A 21,697-nucleotide genomic window follows, 5' to 3' on the forward strand; every position below is an offset into this window, starting at 1 on the left:
GGCTTGCAGCTACCTTGCACTTTTTGTGTAGCTGAAATTTTGCCCATGTCCCTTTTAAAAGTCACTTGGCTCCCCATCTTCCATAGGCGCCAACCAGTCATTGAGATTGGGAGTGGGGCTGATGTCACAACACACTGGTAGGAGCTAGGGGCTGTGAATGAACTGCTTCTATGAGAGCACCAGCTAGATGCAGTACAGTGGTGCCCCGCAAGACGAATGCCTCGCAAGATGGGAAACTCGCTAGACGAAAGAGTTTTCCATTTTGGAGGTGCTTCGCAAAACGAATTTCATATGGGCTTGCTTCGCAAGACGACAATGTCTTGCGAGTTCCTGCTTTTTTTCCCTCCCCCCTTTTTCTAAGCCGCTAAGCCGCTTATCAGCTGATCCGATCAGCAGATAAGCCGCTAAAAGCCGCTAAAAGCCGCTAATAGCGCTAATAGCGCTAATACGCTAATCCGTCAATGGGCTTGCTTTGCAAGGCGAAAAAACCGCTAGACGAAGAGAATCACAGAACGGATTCTTTTCGTCTTGGGAGGCACCACTGTACAAGGTCTACGACTCTCTACAAGGTCTACGACTCTCTACTTGGCTCCCCATCTTCCATAGGCGCCCACCAGTCATTGAGTTTGGGAGGGGGGTTGATGTCACAACACACTTGTAGGAGCTAGGGGCTGTGAATGAACTGCTTCTATGAGAGCACCAGCTAGATGCAGTACAGTCGTGCCCCGCAAGACAAATGCCTCGCAAGATGGGAAACTCGCTAGACGAAAGAGTTTTCCATTTTGGAGGTGCTTCGCAAAACGAATTTCCTATGGGCTTGCTTCGCAAGACGACAATGTCTTGCGAGTTCCTGCGGGGGGGGTTTCCTTTCCCCCCCTTTTTCTAAGCCACTAAGCCGCTTATCAGCTGATCCGATCAGCAGATAAGCCGCTAAAAGCCGCTAATAGCGCTAATAGCGCTAATCCGCTAATCCGTCAATGGGCTTGCTTTGCAAGACGAAAAAACCGCTAGACGAAGAGAATCACAGAACGGATTCTTTTCGTCTTGTGAGGCACCACTGTACAAGGTCTATGACTCTCTGCTGGACCTTCCTGTGAACCTGCAGGTGGCCCACACCCTTGTGGTGGTTTCTGTGATCATTCCCCCTGGACCTCCTTGTTGTCATCTCCAGAGCTGGGTGCACCAACTGCATGGAGGACCCAGAGGCCAAAGGGAAAGTCTCAGACCTTGGGAGTGGCTGGCTCTGCTTGTCCCCATCTACTATTCCGCCAGCACCATCATAAGTAAAAAAATTAATCGGGCAATGGCTTTTTTCTCCTGCCTTGCCCCACCCTCCAACCCTAGAAGCCTTTCCCAGACCCTGAATTTGAGAATAGCAGAAGCATCTGGGAAGAGAAAAGAGGAATTCAGGGATATTTTTTTAAAAAAAAGGTTTTGTAAGTTGCATGTCCTTTGAGAAACATTTTACCCTTTTGCGTGGTCTGTGGTTAGTTTTGTGATGGTTGTTGTTGTTGTTGTTAAGATTTCTATATCGCCCTATACTCGCAGGAATTGGTGGTTCATTGGATAAAATCACAATAGAAAAACACCAAATACATAAGCAAAATGAAAATGAAAATAACCTTATAATCCCGCCAGAACACGTTTTAAAAGGGCATTGGATAGCAACCAACCAAAGATCAGGTTAAAGAGGAACATTTTTGCCTGGTGCCTCAATGTGTATAATGGAGGGCCATTAACAACACAAGAAAACTCCTTTCCCGCCTGCCCTGAGCTGTGAACAGAGGCAGGGATTTCAGTGATGGGGTGGGGTGTTAGAGGGGACAGGAAAAGGCAGTTTTTGAGCAAGGTTTGCTGGGAAGAAGCGGCAGGACAGGAGCGGAGCTCCATCTTGGGCAGGCAGGCTGAAGGATGCCTGCGCTGCCGCCCCATGAAATGACCATGCTGTAAGATTTGTACTCCCACCATGCAGACAGGAGGTGTAAATAGGTGAATAAACCGTATTTCTTAAACCTACAATAGTCTCTACTGCGTTTTCTATTCCTCCAAAGGGACACAGACCCTGTGTCAGTGCCAGGGACCCCATGGACTCTTGCCCCCACTCGGCAAAGAGAAGGGCAGGCATTCAACTTTTGTAACAATATTTTAGGTCACACCATAGATTTGTATAACAGCATTACAATATTGGCTGTTTTATTTTCAGTTCTTTTGCTAATGTGGCTGCAGGGATCTGTTTTAAATGAAGCGGTTCCCAACAACCAGCCTTCTTAACCCCAATCCGGTTCTTCAAGCTGCAATGCATGGAGTCAGGACACAGGATGTAGGCTTGTATACAGGGGTACCATCATGCCCTCAGGATTGTGGGTGCCCACAGCCATAACATGGAGGTGCAACATCACACGCACATGCCTGCACATAGTGCTCATTGATTTTGTGGGTGCCCAGTCCCTGCAAATTACATTATTGTGCGTGCCCAAGCACCCACGCCCCCCTGGAGTTGACTCCTATCCTTGTATATTTCCTTCTCATTCTTGCTGGTGCTATTATGATACCCCATACAGGGCCATACCCATGTATTTTACAGGTTTCCAATTAGCATCATTTTTTGGATTTGAGCCAGAAAACAATTCTGCCATATTTGTAGGTGAGAAGATGGGAAGGAGGAGATTTCTGCAATTTTTCAGCAGGAGGGAAATGCCAATGAAATGGAGGATCTTGCTGGCTGTAGCGGAAGCAGGCGGAGGGAGGGGTTACCAGCTGGCTGCAGAATCTACACAGAAGTGGGCTTTTGTGCTACACTGGTGGATGGCCGTGGCCTGTGAACATGGCTCTAGAGTAGAACTTGGTTCAAAGGACAGCAGCCAGGTGAAGACAAACAGGATTGAAGTGACACTCTGGGGGTCATGGAAAGCAGGGCAGGGAACATTGCAGTATCACATGCTGCTGATTGTAGCAGCTGCCAGAGGGCAGGCGAAGAGGAGGAGAGATTGCCACCAGCAAGGCCCAGCCCTGTGTGGGATGTGCCAGCTCTGAGGGGCAGGCGGAGGGTAGGGCCGGCCTGGGTGGGACGAAAGGGGGACTGGAGCAGGTTTAATCTTGCCCCTTTCTTAAAAAAACATTTATTGCTTTGTTTGTGTTTGTCTGTGTAAATTTACCAAAGAAAATCGGGACTAAGGTTTTTTGTCAGGGTGGTGGAGGGACTGTGTGTGCGATGTCCACTGACTGCTTAAAATCACATGATCCAACTTTGAATGTATTGTTATAGATTTAGTGGTGGCATAGCTGTCAACATTTCCCTTTTCTTGCCAGGAATCCTATTAGGAATAAGGGAATTTCCCTTAAAAAAAGGGAAACGTTGAGAGCTATGAGTGGTGGGGATCCCCCTAAACCTAAGAAATGAAGAAATGTTAGGATCCTGGGACCATTTCCCTTCTCTCTCTATGTTTTTTTTTGGGGGGGGGAGTATGAGATAAAAGAAGAGGAAACAGCTATTAAGTTTAGACATAACTGATGGACAACAATTGGTATTGGTTTGTTCAAGTTGCTGCATAGGTTGGGTATGAAAAACAATATTGGCTTAAAACCTCCCGTATCTTATAGTGTAACCTCTGCACAGTTGCCCCTGAATTAGCTATTTGTTGTTGTTGTTTAGTCATGTCCAACTCTTCGTGATCCCATGGACCAGAGCACTCCAGGCACTCCTGTCTTCCATTGCCTCCCGCAGTTTGGTCAAACACATGTTGGTAGCTTCGAGAACACCCTAAATTAGCTATTTAGGGAGGTCTTGAAATGTGTGGACTGGGCCACCAGGGCAAGTGTCTGAACCTTCATCTGACAGGAAATGTTTTGCAGGAGTGGGCAACAGATAAAAAAATGTGACATTGAGGGAGGGTCATATGGTGGACGGAGTGAGAGTGAGAAATGTCCTTATTTTCAAATGAGGAATGTTGGAGAGTATGCATACAGTGTACTCTGCCTACCCATTTTATCCTCAAAAAACCCTGGTGAGGTGGGTTATGTGGATAGACAGTGACTAGCCAAAAGCATTCTAGTGAACTTCATGGTTATGTGCTAAATATACTTTGCTTCTACAATAATCAAACTTCAACATGATTTTGGAGGGAGATTAATCCATTCCCCACTTCTTTCCAGAACCCACCCACCACCTCAATCAAGTGATCACATCATGAGATATCCTTCTCAAAGATACGGCTGTTTAACCCTGTAAGCTCAGGTTCTCCTCACACCCCCTCTCGTCCTGCGCTGCTGTGGGGCAAGCAAGTAACAGAACTTACCCCAACTCCAAATCACTACAGAACTCCCCATAACGCTGGAAGCTCAACGGTTTGGTAAAACCATCAGCCAAGTTATCGTGACTGGCACAATACTTCAGCCGTATCAAACCTGACTGAACACTTTGACACACATTCTGGAAACGTATGTCTAGATGCTTGGTTTTGGCCTTAAATTGCCCAGATTCTGCTAGCTTCAAACAGGGTTGATTGTCTTCCCAAACAGTGATGGGCAAGCTACAATCCCCACAGATCTCTTGCACCAAGCATCTATAGAACTCTAATTCCCGGCACAAATCTGACAGTGTGCTGAATTCAGCCTCAGTAGAGGACAGGGCAAATGAGACTTTGCTTCTGGGACTTCCACCCAACCAGAGATTTCCCAAACTTTATCACCAACCCAGATACGAACTTCCCATCCTTCAGATTCGTCCAATCACTATCTGCAAAACACGTGAGCTTCATCTCACCTGCAGCTGACAGCTTGAGACTGAAGTATTTGGTATCCTGCAGGTAGCGCAGTACCCGCTTGATACCGTGCCAGCAAACCTCTTTGTGCAGCAATGGCCAAGAGCATGCGCAGAGTTTCACTTCTGGAGGTAGGAGCATAAACCTCCATATAATGCAACCCCTTACGCTGCATGAATCCTCTCGCTTCTAGTCTAGCCTTGTACTGCGGTTCTCCAGTTGCTGTGGGTTTAAGACGGTAAACGCAACAGCTACTCATGGCCTGTTTGCCCACTGTGTGCTGGCCCCGGGGGGGGTAACCGTGTGGCGTGGTCTGAGTCCGGTCCTGGATCAAGGGTCTGGAGGCTGTCTGTCAAGGGTGAAGCGGGGTCCAAGGCAAGGAGCCGGGCGTGGTCAGGAACTCCGGAAGAGCAGGTGAGGGTACTGGCAGGAACAGGTTTCCAGTGATGTTACTCCCACAACCTGGGACTGGGCTGACTAGCCTTTATCACCTCTGAGGCCTAGGGAGGTCCTGGCCCACAGGTGATTCGCCTCTCCTGGTCTTAAGGCGAGCACTCCTCCTGAGAGAACTTAGTTCCCTCCACCTCTCTGCCCTGAGCCTCTGCAGCTCAGGAGAGGCTGGAGGGTTACTGGACCCAGAGGCAACCTCACCTTCCACTGACAGGGCTGGGACAGGAGCACCTGCAGGCAATGGGTCCTCAATCACCTCTGGAGCCAGAGTGGATTCATCTGGTGTCTGCTCCTGAGGATCCAGCACAGGTGCAGGCCCTTCAGATTCAAGCCCCTGCCCCGACTTAGCCAGCCGTGGAGGTGGGGACTCCTGTGCAGGCTGGGATTCTTCAGGTTCAGCCTCTGAATCAGATTCCCAGGCCATCACACACTGGCAACTTCGTGAGGGTGAACACACCTAGAGACTCCATTGAGCTCATCTCCTTCTGCATCGCCTCATACCATTTCCTGGCTTCTTCCTGAGGCAGTTTCTGAACATCCTCAAAACTCTCGGGTTCACACTGTGTCATACCAACCCACACACTAGTGACTGCAAACCTGTCAGGAGGCTTCCCTTTCATTGTCCGAGCTGATCAGTGCAACACAACTTCAGGGCTCCTCTGACCCACTAGGGCCAGCCAGAACGTCCTTGGCATCAGAGAGCTCCCGCTCTGACTTACTACGCCTTCTGGACTTCTCTGCCGAGCCTGTGGGAGAAGATGGAGCACTGCAGTGCTCAAGCTTCACAGCTTTAGGAGAAGTTCTCCCCTCTGCCTGCTCTAGGTCTGGACTCTGTGCCTCAGTAGCAGGTTCAACCTCTTCCTCTTCTTCATCAGCAGAGTCAAGCAGACTCTCTGACAGACTATCAGGGTTCCCATGTATCCGTGTCCAGCCATTCTGCTCACAGAATTCAGCACTGTTGCTGAGCAGAATCCTGGACTGAGTCCCTGACGGATAAGCAAACCTCCACCGCTTGGTCCCTGGCTCGTACCCACAGAAAATCATCTTTTGGGACCTAGGGCCACCCTTTTTGCACTTGGCCTTTGGGATGAGGACCCAAGCCTCACAGCCAAAAACACGGAAGTAATGCACCTTGGGCTTCTTGCCGTGCAGGAGAAAATTGGGTGTGCCCCCTACCACTGAAGTGAACAACCTGTTCAAGGTAAAAATGGCTGTCTGCCAAGACTCCCCCCAAAAGCACTGTGGGAGCACGGCATCAAATAGCAACGCAGCGGACATCTCCTGCAGCGTTCTACTCTGGTGTTCTGCAACACCATTCTGCTGGGGACTTTGTGGAGCAGTCAACCTGTGTTGAATCCCCTTCTTGCGGAAGAAACTTTGCAGCGCAGACCCGGTGGACTCCCCACCGCGATCGCTCTGAAAGTTTCGCACCCGTGTGGAAAACTGCAGTTCCACTGCCACAATCCACTCTTTGATTAGCGGCGCTGCCTCACCCTTGTTTCTAAGCGTGAACAGCCAACCGTTCCGCGAAAAATCATCAATCAACACCAACACAAATTTGGATCTGCCCATACTGGTCACGGACATCGGCCCACAGAAATCTGCATGTATTAGCTGAAAAAGCCTAGTGGTCACCCTCTCGGACCTTGGGTATGTGCACATTTTGTTTGCACACCCTGCAATCAAGAAACCTAGCACAAGATTTCATTTTGCACCCCTCAGTGCACTCTGGGATCTTCTTCATGGACCCCCGCGATACGTGAGCCAGACATCGGTGCCAGAGATGAGCACACGCATCATGGACTGGAACGTTGGCACACTGTGCTTGAGCTGCCTCCGTGTCATCTGGACATGCAAGAGAAGCTTCTAGCACAAACAGCCTATCTTTACATCCCACACTGACTAGTTGCTGCCCATCCCTGGAAATATAACACATGTTATCCTCAAAACAGACTGTAGTTATCAGCGACAAGAGCAGCCACAGATAGCAACGCGCAGGACAGTCCTGGAACAACACCTGTAACGAATCCTGCAAGAAAGAACAAAACAGTGAGCCAGTCTGTCTCAGATCACGCTTAGTCCCATCTGCCAAACAAACAGATTTTCCAGAGGCTAGAGAGGTGCAGTCCCTCAGAAAACCCCTTGAGGGCACAAGATGATGGGAAGCTCCACTGTCTATCACAAAAGTCAGCACAGCGTGCTGTTTAGAGCTCTGGAATGTAGCCATAGAAGCTTCTAAATGTTTATGTTCAGAGTCGTCTCAGTAGTGGCACCCTCCCTGTGGAACGCCCTCCCATCAGATGTCAAGGAAATAAACAACTATCTGACTTTTCGAAGACATTTGCAGGCATCCCTGTTTAGGGAGGATTTTAAAGTTTGATGTTTTATTGTACTTTTGATTCTGTTGGGAGCTGCCCAGAATGGCTGGGGAAGCCCAGCCTGATGGGTGGGGTATAAATTATTATTATTATTATTATTATTATTATTATTATTATTATTATTATTAATCCTCTGAACAGAAACTTCGCTTGTATTGAGCCCTGTGACCAAGCCGGTGAGCATTGTCTGTGTGAGGAGAAACTGAGCTTACAGGGTTAAACAGCTCAGAGTGTGCGTTCTGCCTACTGTGGGGCAGGGAGAGACTCTGCGTCACTTCCGATAGTCTCGGTCCTTTGTTCTATTCTGCTTTCATTTTCATGTGGAGTAGACGTGTCTCACGATGCTCCGTGCTGTGATAGATAATGGCTAGTTTCTGCTGCAAGCTGTAAATAAAGCTGCTTTTAGTTATGAGTACCTCTGTGTGAGACTCTGTTTTGTGCCCACTGAAGCACAGAAGACAGCAGCTGATTTCTCTGGACACTACCGGACTCTGCTGTTTACCCAGAGCATTGGAATGCAGGCTGTGATGCAGAGACCTGGCGCAGCTTTGGAAGCGGGCCGGACGCCAGGCTTATCTAGGCAATAAATCAATCTACAGTCTGTGCTTGCTGAAGGCTGGTTTCTTCTCAGTGCAATAGAAATTGGCATGGGGACCATTTGCCTTGTCTTTTTAAGTTTCCGGTGGGGGTTGGTATGAGACAAAAGGAGAGGCAACAGTTATTAGAGTTAGACATACCTGATGGACAGGCAGCATTTAGGAAATGGTAGTTTTGGAAGGAAGGACAAGCAGGAGTATCTAGAAAGGGCTATGATGACATTCTGATGAACACAGGAATTCTTGACAGGGTTATTCTGAAGGGTTTGCCTACCTGCTGTGTTTTTCACACATGCTTCACAGCAGCAGCACATTGTCTTTTTGCACGCCTTAAGTGAGTTATTTTTAAATATAAAACAGCTTAGAAATTATTTTAAAATCATTGCATGAAGAAATGCCTTGGATTAAAACCTCTCCTTTCCATCTCAGTCCTTCAATTCTTGCTTTTATCTGCCATCCGTTCGTCTCTACAGCCCTGTGATTTTCCTTCTCTCTGACCTTCTTTGCCATGAATATTTTCTTTTCCTTGAATCGTGGAATTATTGAGTTGGAAGGGCCCCAAGGGTCATCTATTCCGACCCCCTGCAAAGCAGGAATCTCAGCTAGCAACAAAACTGCTTAATGTGTGGACTGGACCACCAGGGCCAGGATATGAAAATCTGCCTCCAACAGAACTGCACCACCTGTTCATCTAGGTCAACTGATGCTGGGTAAACATGATCAACAGGCAGAAGACACTGGTCAGCAAAATGAATTGTCACTCCACTGACCTTTCTTTTTATAGGACATGCTCTCCTGGGGGGGGGGGGACACACAAAAATCTGTGCTCGGTTAGAGTCTAAACCCTGGTGAGGAAGGATAGGCTAAGAGACAGTGACTAGCCAAAAGCTCCCCCAGTGAACTTCATGGTTATGTGCTAAACACACTTTGCTTCTACAATAATCAAACTTCAACAAGCTTTTGCAGGGAGATTAATCCATTCCCCACTTCTTTCCAGAACCCACCCACTGCCTCAATCAAGTGATCACATCAAGAGATATCTGTTAGTTTGCTCACTTTTATTCAGCCTTAGGCTACATAATTACATGGATATTATTGAATCTGGAATAGGCTGGGAGGGAAAACTGGGATAGGTTGAGAAAGGGGTGTGCATCACTTTTCACCCTGGGATTTATCCTCAGGCCTCTGGGCGGGCTCCACGATGCCTGCTGTACGGATAAACATACAGGAGTATGAAGTGCCGTTGTTCCAGTCAGAGTAGGGGACTACCACCTGGCTGAAGGCCAAGAGGGAATCCTTGATGCTGCCCTTCAAGACTCGGGGATTCACATGGCGACCTTCAAGGAGGGCGTTCTTCACCCACTGGACAGAAACTTCACTTGCATTGAGCCCTATGACCATGCCGGTGAGGATTGTCTGTGCTCGCTGAAGGCTGCTTTCTTTATGGTTGGCGGGGGAAAGTATGAGATAAAGGGAGAGGCAAGAGCTTTTAAGTTTAGACATTATTGATAGACAACATTTATGACAACATTTACTGCTGATTATTTTCTGCTGGATTCTCTGACAAACATTTTTAATCTGTAGATAGAGGGGTGTAAATCCTTAATGAAAGCTTTAAGGAGCAAAAGGGATTTAACTGAAGTTCTTGTGTGTGTGGACCCGAGTAGGAAGATCTGTGGCACATACATGGGGCTTACATGGCGCCCAGCACAAAAAGCACCCCAGCCTTCCCAGAGAAGGTATTGGTGTATAGGCTGGGTTTGAAAACCAAGGATAGAAAAAAACTTCCCATATCCAATGATACCATCTCTGCACAGTTGCTCCTGGAGCAGCTAACTAGGTACAGAGCTCCTTAAATGTGTGGACTTGGCCACCAGGGCAAGGATATAAAAATCTGCCTCCAATAGAAGGGCGTCATCTGTTCATCTAGGTTACCCTATGCTGGGTAAACATGATCAACAGGCAGATGAAGGTTAGAAGATCTTTGGCTGAAGGTGGGGATGGTTTTTAATGGGGGTGGAAATTATTGTGGGAGACACCTTGGCCCCTGCAGGGTACACATTCTTTCCTTTCCTTCTCCCATTGTTACCTTCTGATTAAAACATGCATTTAGTAATGTTCAAGAACGGTGAAAACCTTTCTGCAGAGATAAGAGGAGAATTACTGTTCAGATCTCCACCCGACTGACTGCAGTTTCAAGTTGTGTCTTTAGTACTAGCACCGATATCATGGCAACTGGTGGAGAAAGTCTTATCTCAACAGGCCATAATGGAAAGCAGAAATAAACTTCTGAATTAAGGAGGAAGCAGTCTTGAAATGGTCAGTCCCTGAGAGGATCTTAAGCAATCTGGAAACAATCATCCTGCTCCCAAACCATGATTTCCAAAGTAAAATTAAGTCCCAAATATGTCAAGAGTTTTTACCTTCAGGTTCATTGACTTTTGTTTGGGACCCAGGGATGGATAGTCGACAGATGTATGTTACCTCCTGCTCAACTTCTTGTACTGAAAGGCTGAGGTATGATGTGCTACCAGTGCTTGCACTTATGCTGCCGGAGGTGTTACCTGATTGACCACCTGCCTGCCACATAATCATCATGCCTTCGGGGACAGAGCCAGAGATAGTGCACACCAATATTGCACACCAATATTGGAACAAAATAGATAGACAGATAGACAGACAGACAGATGAAATTCCATTATCAGATCACTGTGCCTTAGATTTGGAATTAAAAAATGAAGTGAAGGGACAATATAGATGGAGGATGTGTGAGAATCTATTTGATAATGAAGAGGTGAGGGAAAGAATTAAAGATACTTTAAAAGAATATTTAAACTTAAACTTGAATAAAGAAACCCCTATAGATGTAGTCTGGGACGCCAGTAAGGCGGTTCTGAGGGGCCTCCTAATACAACAAAATAATTATAGAAGAAAGGTAAGGGAGCGTAAGAAAGAGGAGATCCTCTCCCAATTAAGGAACCTTGAGAAAAAACTAACTAGAAACCCAACAGACGAAGCTACTAATCGGGCCTCCAAGGTGCTACAGTCTCAATATTCAGCAATATTAAATCAGGAGATAGAGTGGAAAATTAAATTCACAAAGCAAAGGTATTTTGAGTCGGCAAACAAAATGGGGAAGTTACTTGCCTGGCAGTTAAGAAAAAGAAAGAAACAAAATATGATAAATAAAATAATACAGGATGATAATATCATAGAAGACCCAGAGGAAATAGAAAATAGGTTTACTCAATTTTTTGAAAAGCTATATGAAAAAGGAGGGGAAACTAACGTAGAGATTAAGAGCTACCTGGAACAAAACGAAAAGAAATACATTATAGAAGAGGATAGAACGGAATTGAATAAGGAGATTACAATAAATGAGATCAAGGAGGCCATTAGTAGAATGAAGACCGGGAAAGCCCCTGGACCGGATGGTCTATCCGCAAAATACTATAAAATATTAGAAGAACATCTAGCCCCGGTCTTAAAAGACGTGATTAACAATATCTTCCAGGGGGGGAAGACCCCGGCCTCATGGAAGGAGGCTTATATAACCTTAATCCCAAAAACAGAGAAAGAAAAAACAGATATAAAAAACTACAGGCCAATCTCTTTGCTTAACAACGATTATAAGATCTTTGCGGACATTATGGCCAGTAGACTCAAGAAGCTTCTAACGAAGTATATACACAAAGATCAAGTGGGTTTTCTCCCAAATAGACATCAAAAAGAAAATGTTCGCCACATATTAAACATCATCGAATACCTGGATATGAGAATAGATGTTCCCGCAGCACTAATCTTTATAGATGCCGAAAAGGCCTTCGATAATGTTTCCTGGGAATTTTTACTACAATGCCTGGCGAAGGCAGGTATTGAAGGCCCTTATTTGAAAGGTATCAGGGCAATATATTCAGAACAACAGGCCAGGCTGATCATAAATGACAATCTGACGAAATTATTCAAGATCCAGAAGGGTACAAGGCAGGGCTGCCCACTGTCCCCCCTGTTATTTATAATGGTCTTAGAAGTAATTGCAAATAGAATAAGGGAGGCAGTGAATGTGAAGGGGATAAAAATTGGGAAGAAAGAATTTAAGCTTAAGGCTTATGCCGATGATCTGGTGCTGTCGGTGGAGAATCCAGTGGAAAGTGCAAGTAGAGTGGTTGAACTTTTAGAGGATTTTGGTAGGCTGTCCGGTTTTAGATTAAATAGGAAGAAAACAAAAATTCTAACAAAAAATATGACCGAACAGGAGAAACTTCAATTGGAAGAAAAGATTGGCATTGAAGTTGTGAATAAAGTAAAATACTTGGGAATCTGGTTATCACCTAAAAACATAAACTTGGTCGAGGACAATTATAGTAAGGTGTGGCAGGAAATTAAAAAGGACCTAGATACCTGGCACAGATTAAAACTCTCCTGGACAGGGAGGATGTCAGCTATTAAGATGTGCATCCTCCCGAAATTACTATTTCTTTTTCAAAATATTCCGATAATTAAAGGCACCTCCCTCTTTAAGAACTGGCAGAAAATCCTGACCAAGTTTATTTGGCAGGGGAAGAGGGCCAGAGTAAAGCTAAAATATTTAACAGATTCGAGAGAAAGGTGCGGGTTTGCGGTCCCAAACATTAGGTTATATTATGAAGCAGCGTGTATTTGCTGGATAAAGGAGTGGGCCACCCTTAGAAACTCAGATCTCTTGGATCTGGAAGGATTTGATATAAGATTTGGGTGGCATGCCTATCTATGGCAAGAGAAAGGGCAGGTCCACAGAGGATTTTCTAATCATATAATCAGAGGCCCATTACTGGAAGTATGGAAGAGGTATAAAAATTTGATTGAGAAAGGTATCCCCTGGTGGCTCTCTCCACCCAACATCGTTAAAATAAAAAAAATAAATATGACGGAAGAAAAATGTACGTATGAGGACATTTTGGAAAAGATAGATACAGGATGGAGGCTGAAACCTTATGAAGAACTGAAAGACAAAATAAAAGAGTGGCTCCATTTTCACCAGATCCATGCTTTATGGGGTGAACATAAGAGACTGGGTATGAAGGAAAAAAAATCGTGGTTTCAGGTTGAAATCCTGGAAAGCAATGATAAACTCCTCTCAAAAATGTATAAACGATTATTGGAATGGGACACCAAAGAAGACCGGGTGAAGGGGGCCATGGTAAAATGGGAGAAAGACCTTGGGCATAAGATAGACTATAACAAATGGCAAATACTTTGGACGAAAGGTATAAAATTCACAGCTTGTGTAGCCTTGCGGGAAAATTTGGAGAAAATGGTTTACCGCTGGTATCTGACCCCAGCAAAGCTAGGAAAAATGTATAAAACTGCTGATAACACCTGCTGGAGATGTAGAGATAAGGCTGGGACCTTTTTCCATATTTGGTGGACCTGTGATGTAATAAAAGAATTCTGGAAGCAGATTCATGACGAAATGAAAAAATTTTTGAAATATAACATCCCCAAATCCCCAGAGATGTTTCTCTTAGGGTTGATTGGTAAAGAAATAAAGAAAATAGACCAAAACTTTTTCCAATATGCCATGGCCGCGGCGAGGATCCAAATAGCACAAAAATGGAAAACCTCGGAACTACCGACGGTGGCAGAGTGGCAACTGAGGTTATACCAATATATTGAACTAGCGAGATTGACACAAAAAATAAGACAAAATAACACTAGTAAGTTTAAAGATGAATGGAACAAATTCCTAACCTATCTAGAAAACACACAGGGAATAAATAATTTATCAGTAGACGTTGGTTAAAATCATCGATGTGTATTTGCTTTATTAGAACTGCAGAAGTAATGTAAGAATTGGAAACTCCAAAACCGAGTTGGACGGAAGTTCTGCTAACTGTATTTGTGCCTTTTACCTTTTATCTTCCTTTTTCTGCTTTTTTATTCTTTTTTCTTTTGTCTTTTTTTGTTCATTGTCCTCTTGTTGGAACATTTTTTCTGATGAATTTCGTCTTTTCTGTATGTTGGTATTTGTAATTTGGTGTAAATTATGTATGCATGTATGCTTTTTCATAAAAAAAAAAATAAATAAATAAAAAGAAATTCCTGGTTTTTTAATGACTTTATATTACTGTTTTTATGGTTTTTCTGATATTGCTTTAAAGTTTTTATGTTCCTTAGTGCACTGTTTAAGATTTCAGCAGCATAGAAACCTCTCCTTTTCATCTCCGTCCTTCCAGTCTTGCTTTTGTCTGCCATCTGTCCTTCTCTACACCCCTGTGATTTTCCTTCTCTCTGACCCTCTTTCCCATGCATATTCTCTTTTCGTGGAATCATAGAATTCTAGAATTGGAAGGGACCCCAGTGCTCATCTAGTCCAACCCCCTGTAATGCTTACTTACTTACTTCATCAAAACTTTTCTAGGCATTACAGATATAGGGCATCCTAAAACATTTAAAATATATACAAATAAACAGCCACGTGAAATATATAATGATGAGGAATTTCATTGAGATTTCTTCCCGCTAAATAGTGCCATTTAGCTCTCCAAGAGATACTATTAACAAAACCTCAGCCCCCCTAGCAGTTAATTCTGGGTTAATGTCAGACAGATAGAATCGTATATTTTCATTGTGCCGTGATGTTAGACTACCCAAAAAGGGGGGGTGGTAGGATGCGGTTGCGTAGCAGGTTGTAAAATGGACATTAGAAAAGGATATGTTCTACAGTGTCCGGCACATTCAAAGAACATCCACAATGTCTATCATTTCTGGGGATGTTTAAAAATCTACCCCTGACAAAAGCTGAAGGGAAAACATTCAGTCGGGCTAAGATAAAGGTCCTGAGTTGGACAGAAATTATTAATTTTGAGATATGTGACTCTGTTATCTTGGGGGAGCAAATTTTATTTACACCTGACTTGATGTTGTCCCCCTCCCCCATGTACCTTAATCTGTTTTGACTATTTCAATAAATATATTGCTCACTCGAATTATACAAGGGTTTCAAAATCTGATTTGAATACCAATAGATCTGATTTTCCTATGTAAGAGTTGGAACTTCTGGATTTATCAGAGTCCGTAAGTAGGTCAGAGAGTAGACTCAAAGGCTGGCAACAAAATGGAAATGCAACCAGTATTTTATAGTGCTATAGTTCCATCCTGTGTATACCTAGTTCTGCACACATTGTCTCATACATGATTGAACTTGGGAACCCCAGGAGACATCTCAAGAGGGATGTGAGGGTGATCCGACTGAGACATCTGTCACCTCATTGATCACCAGGGAATGTCTCTTCTGTCCCCTAAACCTACAAAGGTCTCAGCACACAGAAACAGGCACTTACAAATGTTAATAAAAGGGTATTTTTGGAAAGACTTTGAAATGACTATCCCAGTTACTGCTGGCAAATAAGCAGAAAAGTTGGAGGAAGAGAATCCAAGGGTTGTTATTGCTCTGTTTCTAAGGGTGGTTCCAGATGCCCAGATTTCAGGTACATGCATGAGAAGGCTGCAAAGAGGAAGGAAAGAGAAGCAAACTCACCTGGAGCAGCCTGGGAAGAAGTCAGTGGCAGGCTGGCCCCGCAAAGGAGTCCCACAAATGGTAAGAAGATCTTGGCCCACATTTTCGGATTCAGTGTGAATGGCATGTGGGCCACCAGGCCTGCTTATATAGCATCCTGGGAGACTACGGTGAGATATGTTTTCCATCAGTAGCTCCACCCAGAAAATCCAAGAAGAGGCTATTCTGTGAGGTTCTCAGAAAGTCCTTCCAGAAGCTTGAGTGTAATTGAGATAATTTAATTGTTATTATTAAATTTGTATACCACCCTTCATTAGCAGATCACAGGCAGCTCAGAACATTAAAGTACAACATGATATCACAAAAGCCCTTTATTAATGTACAACATCCCTATATGTGCAACTGGCACTATTACCAGTGCTACGTAAGGTACGTTCTGGACCATATCAGCACCATGCTTTAAGCAACTGATGTATTCAGCATGGCAGGGTTATTCCGAAGGACGTGCCTCACTTCTTTATTTTTTACATCAGCTGCACAGCAGCAAGACGTCCCCAAACTTTATCCCAACTCGTTGATCATATTATCTGAAACTACCTGAGGCTTTCCCAAAATCTACCTGCATTCTGCTTTCTGGTCAGAAAATATTGCTCCTCTCAATGACACATGTTCCCCAAGGAGTAGAGGAGCCCCTGTCTTGTAACATTCACATTCATCAGTAGTGGTAGAAAAACTGCTTTAAAAATGAATCTGTAAGCCTTCTCAATAACTCCAACTCCTCTCTTATATCCAGGTTACAATCTCTGGAAAGGTTTAAATGTCATGGTTTCTCCCCAGAGAATCATGGAGGCTTGCAGTTTGGCAGGAGTGCTGAATATTATCTGTTAGATTCTCTGATATTTCAAATCTCTACAGAAGACCATGGGTCATTGTGCGTGTGGCCCCAAGTAGGAAAATCTGTGGCCCGTTAGGCTTACTTGAGCTGGATGAGGACACAGTCAGATAGCGGAGGTTCTAGAAAAAATTATTGAGGGCAGAAGGTGTTGCGGGCTTTTATGTCTCAGTGGCTGCCCTGGCAGGTAGGCTGCTGGTGCCCTTCCAGCAGCAAAGCATCCCCTCTCACCCAAGCAGGCCTCTTATCCTGCCAGCTCCTCAGGTGTCATGGGGAACTCTTGGAAGGCTACCTGACCATCTGCGTTCTGGCTGCTTGGGGACAGCGACCAAGCACGAGGATCTGCAACAGCCACCCACTCGGAGGAAGGGGCAAGCGTCCATTTCCCAACATTATATGGAAGACAACCAGCATCCCAGTCTTTCCAGAGAAGGTATTGCCATGTTCAGGTTGCTGCACAGGCTGGGTTTTAAAACCAAGGAGAGCTAAAAACATCCCCCTTGTGGGGATGTTTAGGAGACAGTGGTACCGCGGGTCACATACACTTCAGGTTACAGACTCCGCTAAGCCAGAAATATTACCTCAGGTTAAGAACTTTGCTTCAGGATGAGAACAGAAATCGTGCAGCCGTGGCGCAGCAGCAGCAGGAGGCCCCATTAGCTAAAGTGGTGCTAATAGTTTCAGGTTAAGTACGGACCTCCAGAACAAATTAAGCACTTAACCCGAGGTACCACTGTAATAGGCAAGGAAATATTTGTTAAGTAGTATCCTTCCTTCACTTATGCTAGTGAGTCATGTAGCAGAGCAAATCCCCTCTATATTCACGGAAGCTAGTTGGTAGATGTTATGTACTTAGTTGAATAGGATCCAAAATGTGGCAGTCTGATTGGTCCTAGAACAATAGGATTCAGAATGCAGGAGTCTGATTGGTCCTCGAACAATAGGATCCAGAATGCAGGAGTCTGATTGGTCCGCAGGAGCCACCCAACCCAACTCCAGGTGGAAGTGAATCCGCAACCTGATTGGCCTACAGGAGAATCCCGGAATTAGCCAATCACGTGGGCGCCATTGTGTAAATAATACAATAAAGACTCACAAGTCTGTCTTTAAAAGTATAACAAGTAGTTTACTCACAAGTTGTTCACAGTACACATCCTAGAAGGCAGGCTTTAAGCTTCAGGTTGCAAACATAGAACGTGGCTTACATCCTTTGTGAGGATGGGCCCAAGTGCGGCTGGCTGAGAGCCAGCAGACAACAAAATGGTTGCGAGAATGAACTGAGAGTTAACTGAGACGATGACTGTGTGACTTGCCCTTTTATAGAATCATGCCCGTCTGCTGAGTCACTTAGAGGGGGAACAGGAAGTTAAACACCTGCCTGCCACTGTAGGAAGCAAAGCATGTTGTAATTGACTGTACTGATGTATTACATCCCACACCATATCCCATAACCTCTGCACAGTTACCTAGGTAGCTCCTTAAATGTGTGGAATGGGCCACCAAGGCAAGGATATAAAAATCTGCCTCCAATAGAAGGGCACCACCTGTTCATCTTGTTGGATAAAAGCAGCAATGCAAAAGCCAGCTCCAGTGGCTGGAATGCAAAACAGGATGTTGTGGTTTGCAGATGTACTGTTGGTGAAAAGGAGGAGTCTATTCTCTGTACTGAGCACCGGATGTTAGCTCAGAGTGTCATCTGACCTGTTCTGGATGCACAGGGGAGGAGCTGTGACTCTTCTGATGGAGTCTGAAGGGTGCAGTCACGTTTTCTATGTACTGCTGAATGACAGGAATAAAACATGTAAATAGGACTCCTGTCTGTCTCATTTCCCCTCCCTGGGGAGAATGCAGGGAGGGAGAGAAGCAGAGAGAAGCAGAGGGTGTGTTCTCTTCACATCTAATGAGGAGAATCACTGGTTTACGACCTAGCCTGCCGCGAGTAGCAGACGGAAGGTAAACAAGTATCTAGCTCAATTGCCCGGGGGAGGCCAGTTTACCTCTGACTGTGAGCTGAGATACTAACATATGGCAGCATTCGGTGGTTGCGATTCATCGAACATCTGCATGAGAGGCTGGTGAATTGTCCTCCTCTGCTCCAAGGGAGGAGATACACGTCTAAGAGCAGCCAGACGCTGAACCGACGGCTGGACCCAGAGGAAGCTGTTTTCCTAGCAACGGAGCTCAAGGTATGCTGCAGTTCGGGCTAAAAGGTGTGAACGCAGATTGATTAATTCTCTGGTTCATGGGGGAGCTGCGTTTTGAAAAATACAGCTCCGGGAGAAGAGGCCTGCAACTTGGAAGCTTAGCCTGCATTCCACAAATTCTTGTGGTTAAGATAAGAAGTCCTGTATGCACTGTTGCTAAGTAACGATCGTGGAAAGTTACTGGCAGAGAGGCTGGCCTGTGAGGCTGGGAAAAGCAAAACAAAACCACGGAGTGTTTTGGCTAAAAGTTTACGAGCTCTTGGAAGGGACTTTCCATAGCAGCCAGCGTTTAGCTGCCAGGTGCCAAGAGCGTAAACAACTTGCAGTTTGCCTGCTAGAGAAGACAGGAAACAACTGTTGGATTTTACAGCTTGCTTGAGAGTGTGAGCTGAAGAGGCTTGGCTTCAAGATGGATGCCAAGAAGGGGGGAGCTCTGCCTTACCCACCTCCCTTAAATAATGACAATTATTCATCTTGGTCTGTAAAGATGAAGGCCCTGCTGCAGAATCAGAGGCTTTTTGATGTAATTGAAAACCCCATCCCTGCAGCACCAACCGGAGGTTGGGAATCACGGAACATGAGGGCCAGGACTGCTATAATTCTGTGTGTCTCAGATGAGCAGTTGGTGCATATTCAGAGTTTAGAACACGCGAAAGAGGTTTGGGACACGCTACGTACAACGCATCAGAGAGATGCTGGTTCTTCAGCGTTGCTGTATTTTGAGAAATTGACCAATCTGAGATTAGCGCCTGATGGAGATGTTCAAGCGCACCTGACAGAAATGAAGTTTCTGTTGGGAAAAAGCACCAAGGCAAGAGCCAGCTCCAGATTGATTGAATGCAAAACAGGATGTTGTGGTTTGCTGCTGTACTGCTGGGGAAAAGGTGGAGCCTATTCTCTGTACTGAGCACCGGATGTTAGCTCAGAGTGTCATGTGACCTGTGCTGGAAGTACAGGGGAGGAGTTGAGTCTCTTCTGATGGAGTCTGAAGGGTGCAGTCACATTTCTATGTACTGTTGAGTGACAGGAATAAAACATGTAAAAAGGACTCCTGTCTGTCTCCTTTCTCCTCCCTGGGAGAATGCAGGGAGGGGGAGAGAAGCAGAGAAGCAGAGGGTGTGTTCTTCTCACGTCTAATGAGAAGAATCGCCGGGTTGTTTACCTAGTCTGCCGGGGAGTAGCGGACGGAAGGTAAACACAGTATCTCACTCAATTGCCTCGGGGGAGGCCAGGTACCTCTGCCTGTGAGCCAAGATACTAACAGTTTCTGCGTCAACAGATGGTGGATCGCAATTTCCGTCTACAGGAGGAAGTGTTTTGCTTCATGATGATAAACAGCCTTAACCGGACCTACAAGGTTGTTGCCAGTCAGCTTGGTTCCCTTCCGGCTCAAGACCTGACCGCGGAAAGGGTGTGTGCCATCGTTCTGAATGAACACGACAGACTTGCTGCACTGGAAGTGAAGGACAGGGGGAGGGAAGAACAGAGTTCAAATCTTCCCGCTGCTGGTGCTACTGCAGAGCATGCTACAGCATTGAGCGCTGTCCGATGTTACAATTGTGGACAGACTGGGCATCTACAGCGAAACTGTAGAAAGCCATGCCTGTCAAAAGGAGCGAAGAGCAGCTCTACGAAGCCTGAGGCGTCAGGCAAAAGCCGTACCAAGTGCCAGGTGAAACCTGCAAAGGCTATGATGGCGAAAGGAACAACGCCAGATGTTGGGAACGCCTTCATAATCGACACGGGCGCGACAGTTCATATGTGCCCGCACAGAGAACTGTTTTCAACGTTGAAGAAGCAAAGCTTCGCTGTGAAACAAGCCAACGGTCAAGAGTTGGAAGCGACCGGAATTGGGACTATGTATCTTGAGAGTCTGAACTTGACTATAAGCAATGTTTACCTGGTCCCAGAACTGAGATTTAATGTGCTGAGTGTGTCGCAGATTGCAAAGAAAGGACTGAAACTGACCTATGATGCTAAGAGATGCAAGATCTACAAAGATGGAGAACTGTATCTTACTGCCAGAGAGAAAGATGGACTGTATTTGTTGACTTTTGATCAAAGTGATTACATGAAATGTAATTCTTCTGATTCTAACGAAATCTCTCTTGCAGGTGTGACCAACACGAGCACCAGGAAGGTGACCAAGAAGGTCGACAGAGCGTTTCAGCGGGTGTATGCTGATGTGATTGGTCCTCTAGAACCATCTAGAGGCGGTGCAAGATTTTACCTTGTGTGTGTTGATTGTTTCACTAATTATTCTTGGGTTTTTGTGATGGAAAAACCGCAAGAAACTTTAGAAAAGTTTCAGGAGTTTTGTGACAAGGTTAAAAATATGCATGATGCTAACATTGATTGTCTCTTCACAGATGAGAAGCAAATTTTTCTGTTACAGAAGTTTCAGAAGTTCCTGGATGGAAGAGGAATAGACCACAAAGTTGCTCTTTCAGCCGAAGCGTGGAACAGGGGGGTCTGTGTGAGGGTGAACAAAGAATTGCAAAAGGGGATGAATGCGCAATTGCTGAGTTCACGTTTGCCACATGAATATTGGGCCGAGTTGCTAGCGTCCTATCTTCACATGTGGGTGAGAAAGGTCTCAACAGAGTTGGGATGTTCTCCTTTTGAGAAGCTGTTCCATAGAAAACCTTCTGTTGCCTATTTCAAGGTTTTCGGGTCTCATGTGAGAACAGAAGCTCCAGGTGGAGTAAAGAATGCCAGAGGCATTTTTGTGGGATATGAAAAGGGTCTCTACAGAGTAATTTTGTCTGAATCTGGTCAGGTGATTCTCACAGAGTTTCTAGAGAGTGCTCCGGAACAAGAGCGGGTAGTTATTCTCACATTTCCCACAGGTGGTGATTCTGATGATGATGATTTTTCTGATGTCATAGATTACAGTGGTACTGATGATGACACTGATAG

At 45.3% G+C, this 21,697-nt stretch overlaps 1 protein-coding gene across 1 annotated transcript in view; it reads right to left on the minus strand.

The window, feature by feature from the left end:
* The window catches only part of LOC308572232 (uncharacterized protein), a 29,032-nt gene extending 13,205 nt beyond the window's left edge, over positions 1-15,827 (minus strand). Inside the window, exon 1 of the mRNA XM_081168215.1 lies at positions 15,704-15,827. Coding sequence (XP_081024341.1) covers positions 15,704-15,809 — 106 coding nt within the window. The 5' untranslated portion in view covers positions 15,810-15,827. The remainder of the gene's footprint in view (positions 1-15,703) is intronic.
* Positions 15,828-21,697: the final 5,870 nt, after the last annotated feature.

The sequence above is a fragment of the Podarcis bocagei genome (assembly GCF_964188305.1).
Source record: "Podarcis bocagei genome assembly, chromosome: 13".
NCBI classification, from domain to species: Eukaryota; Metazoa; Chordata; class Lepidosauria; order Squamata; family Lacertidae; genus Podarcis; species Podarcis bocagei.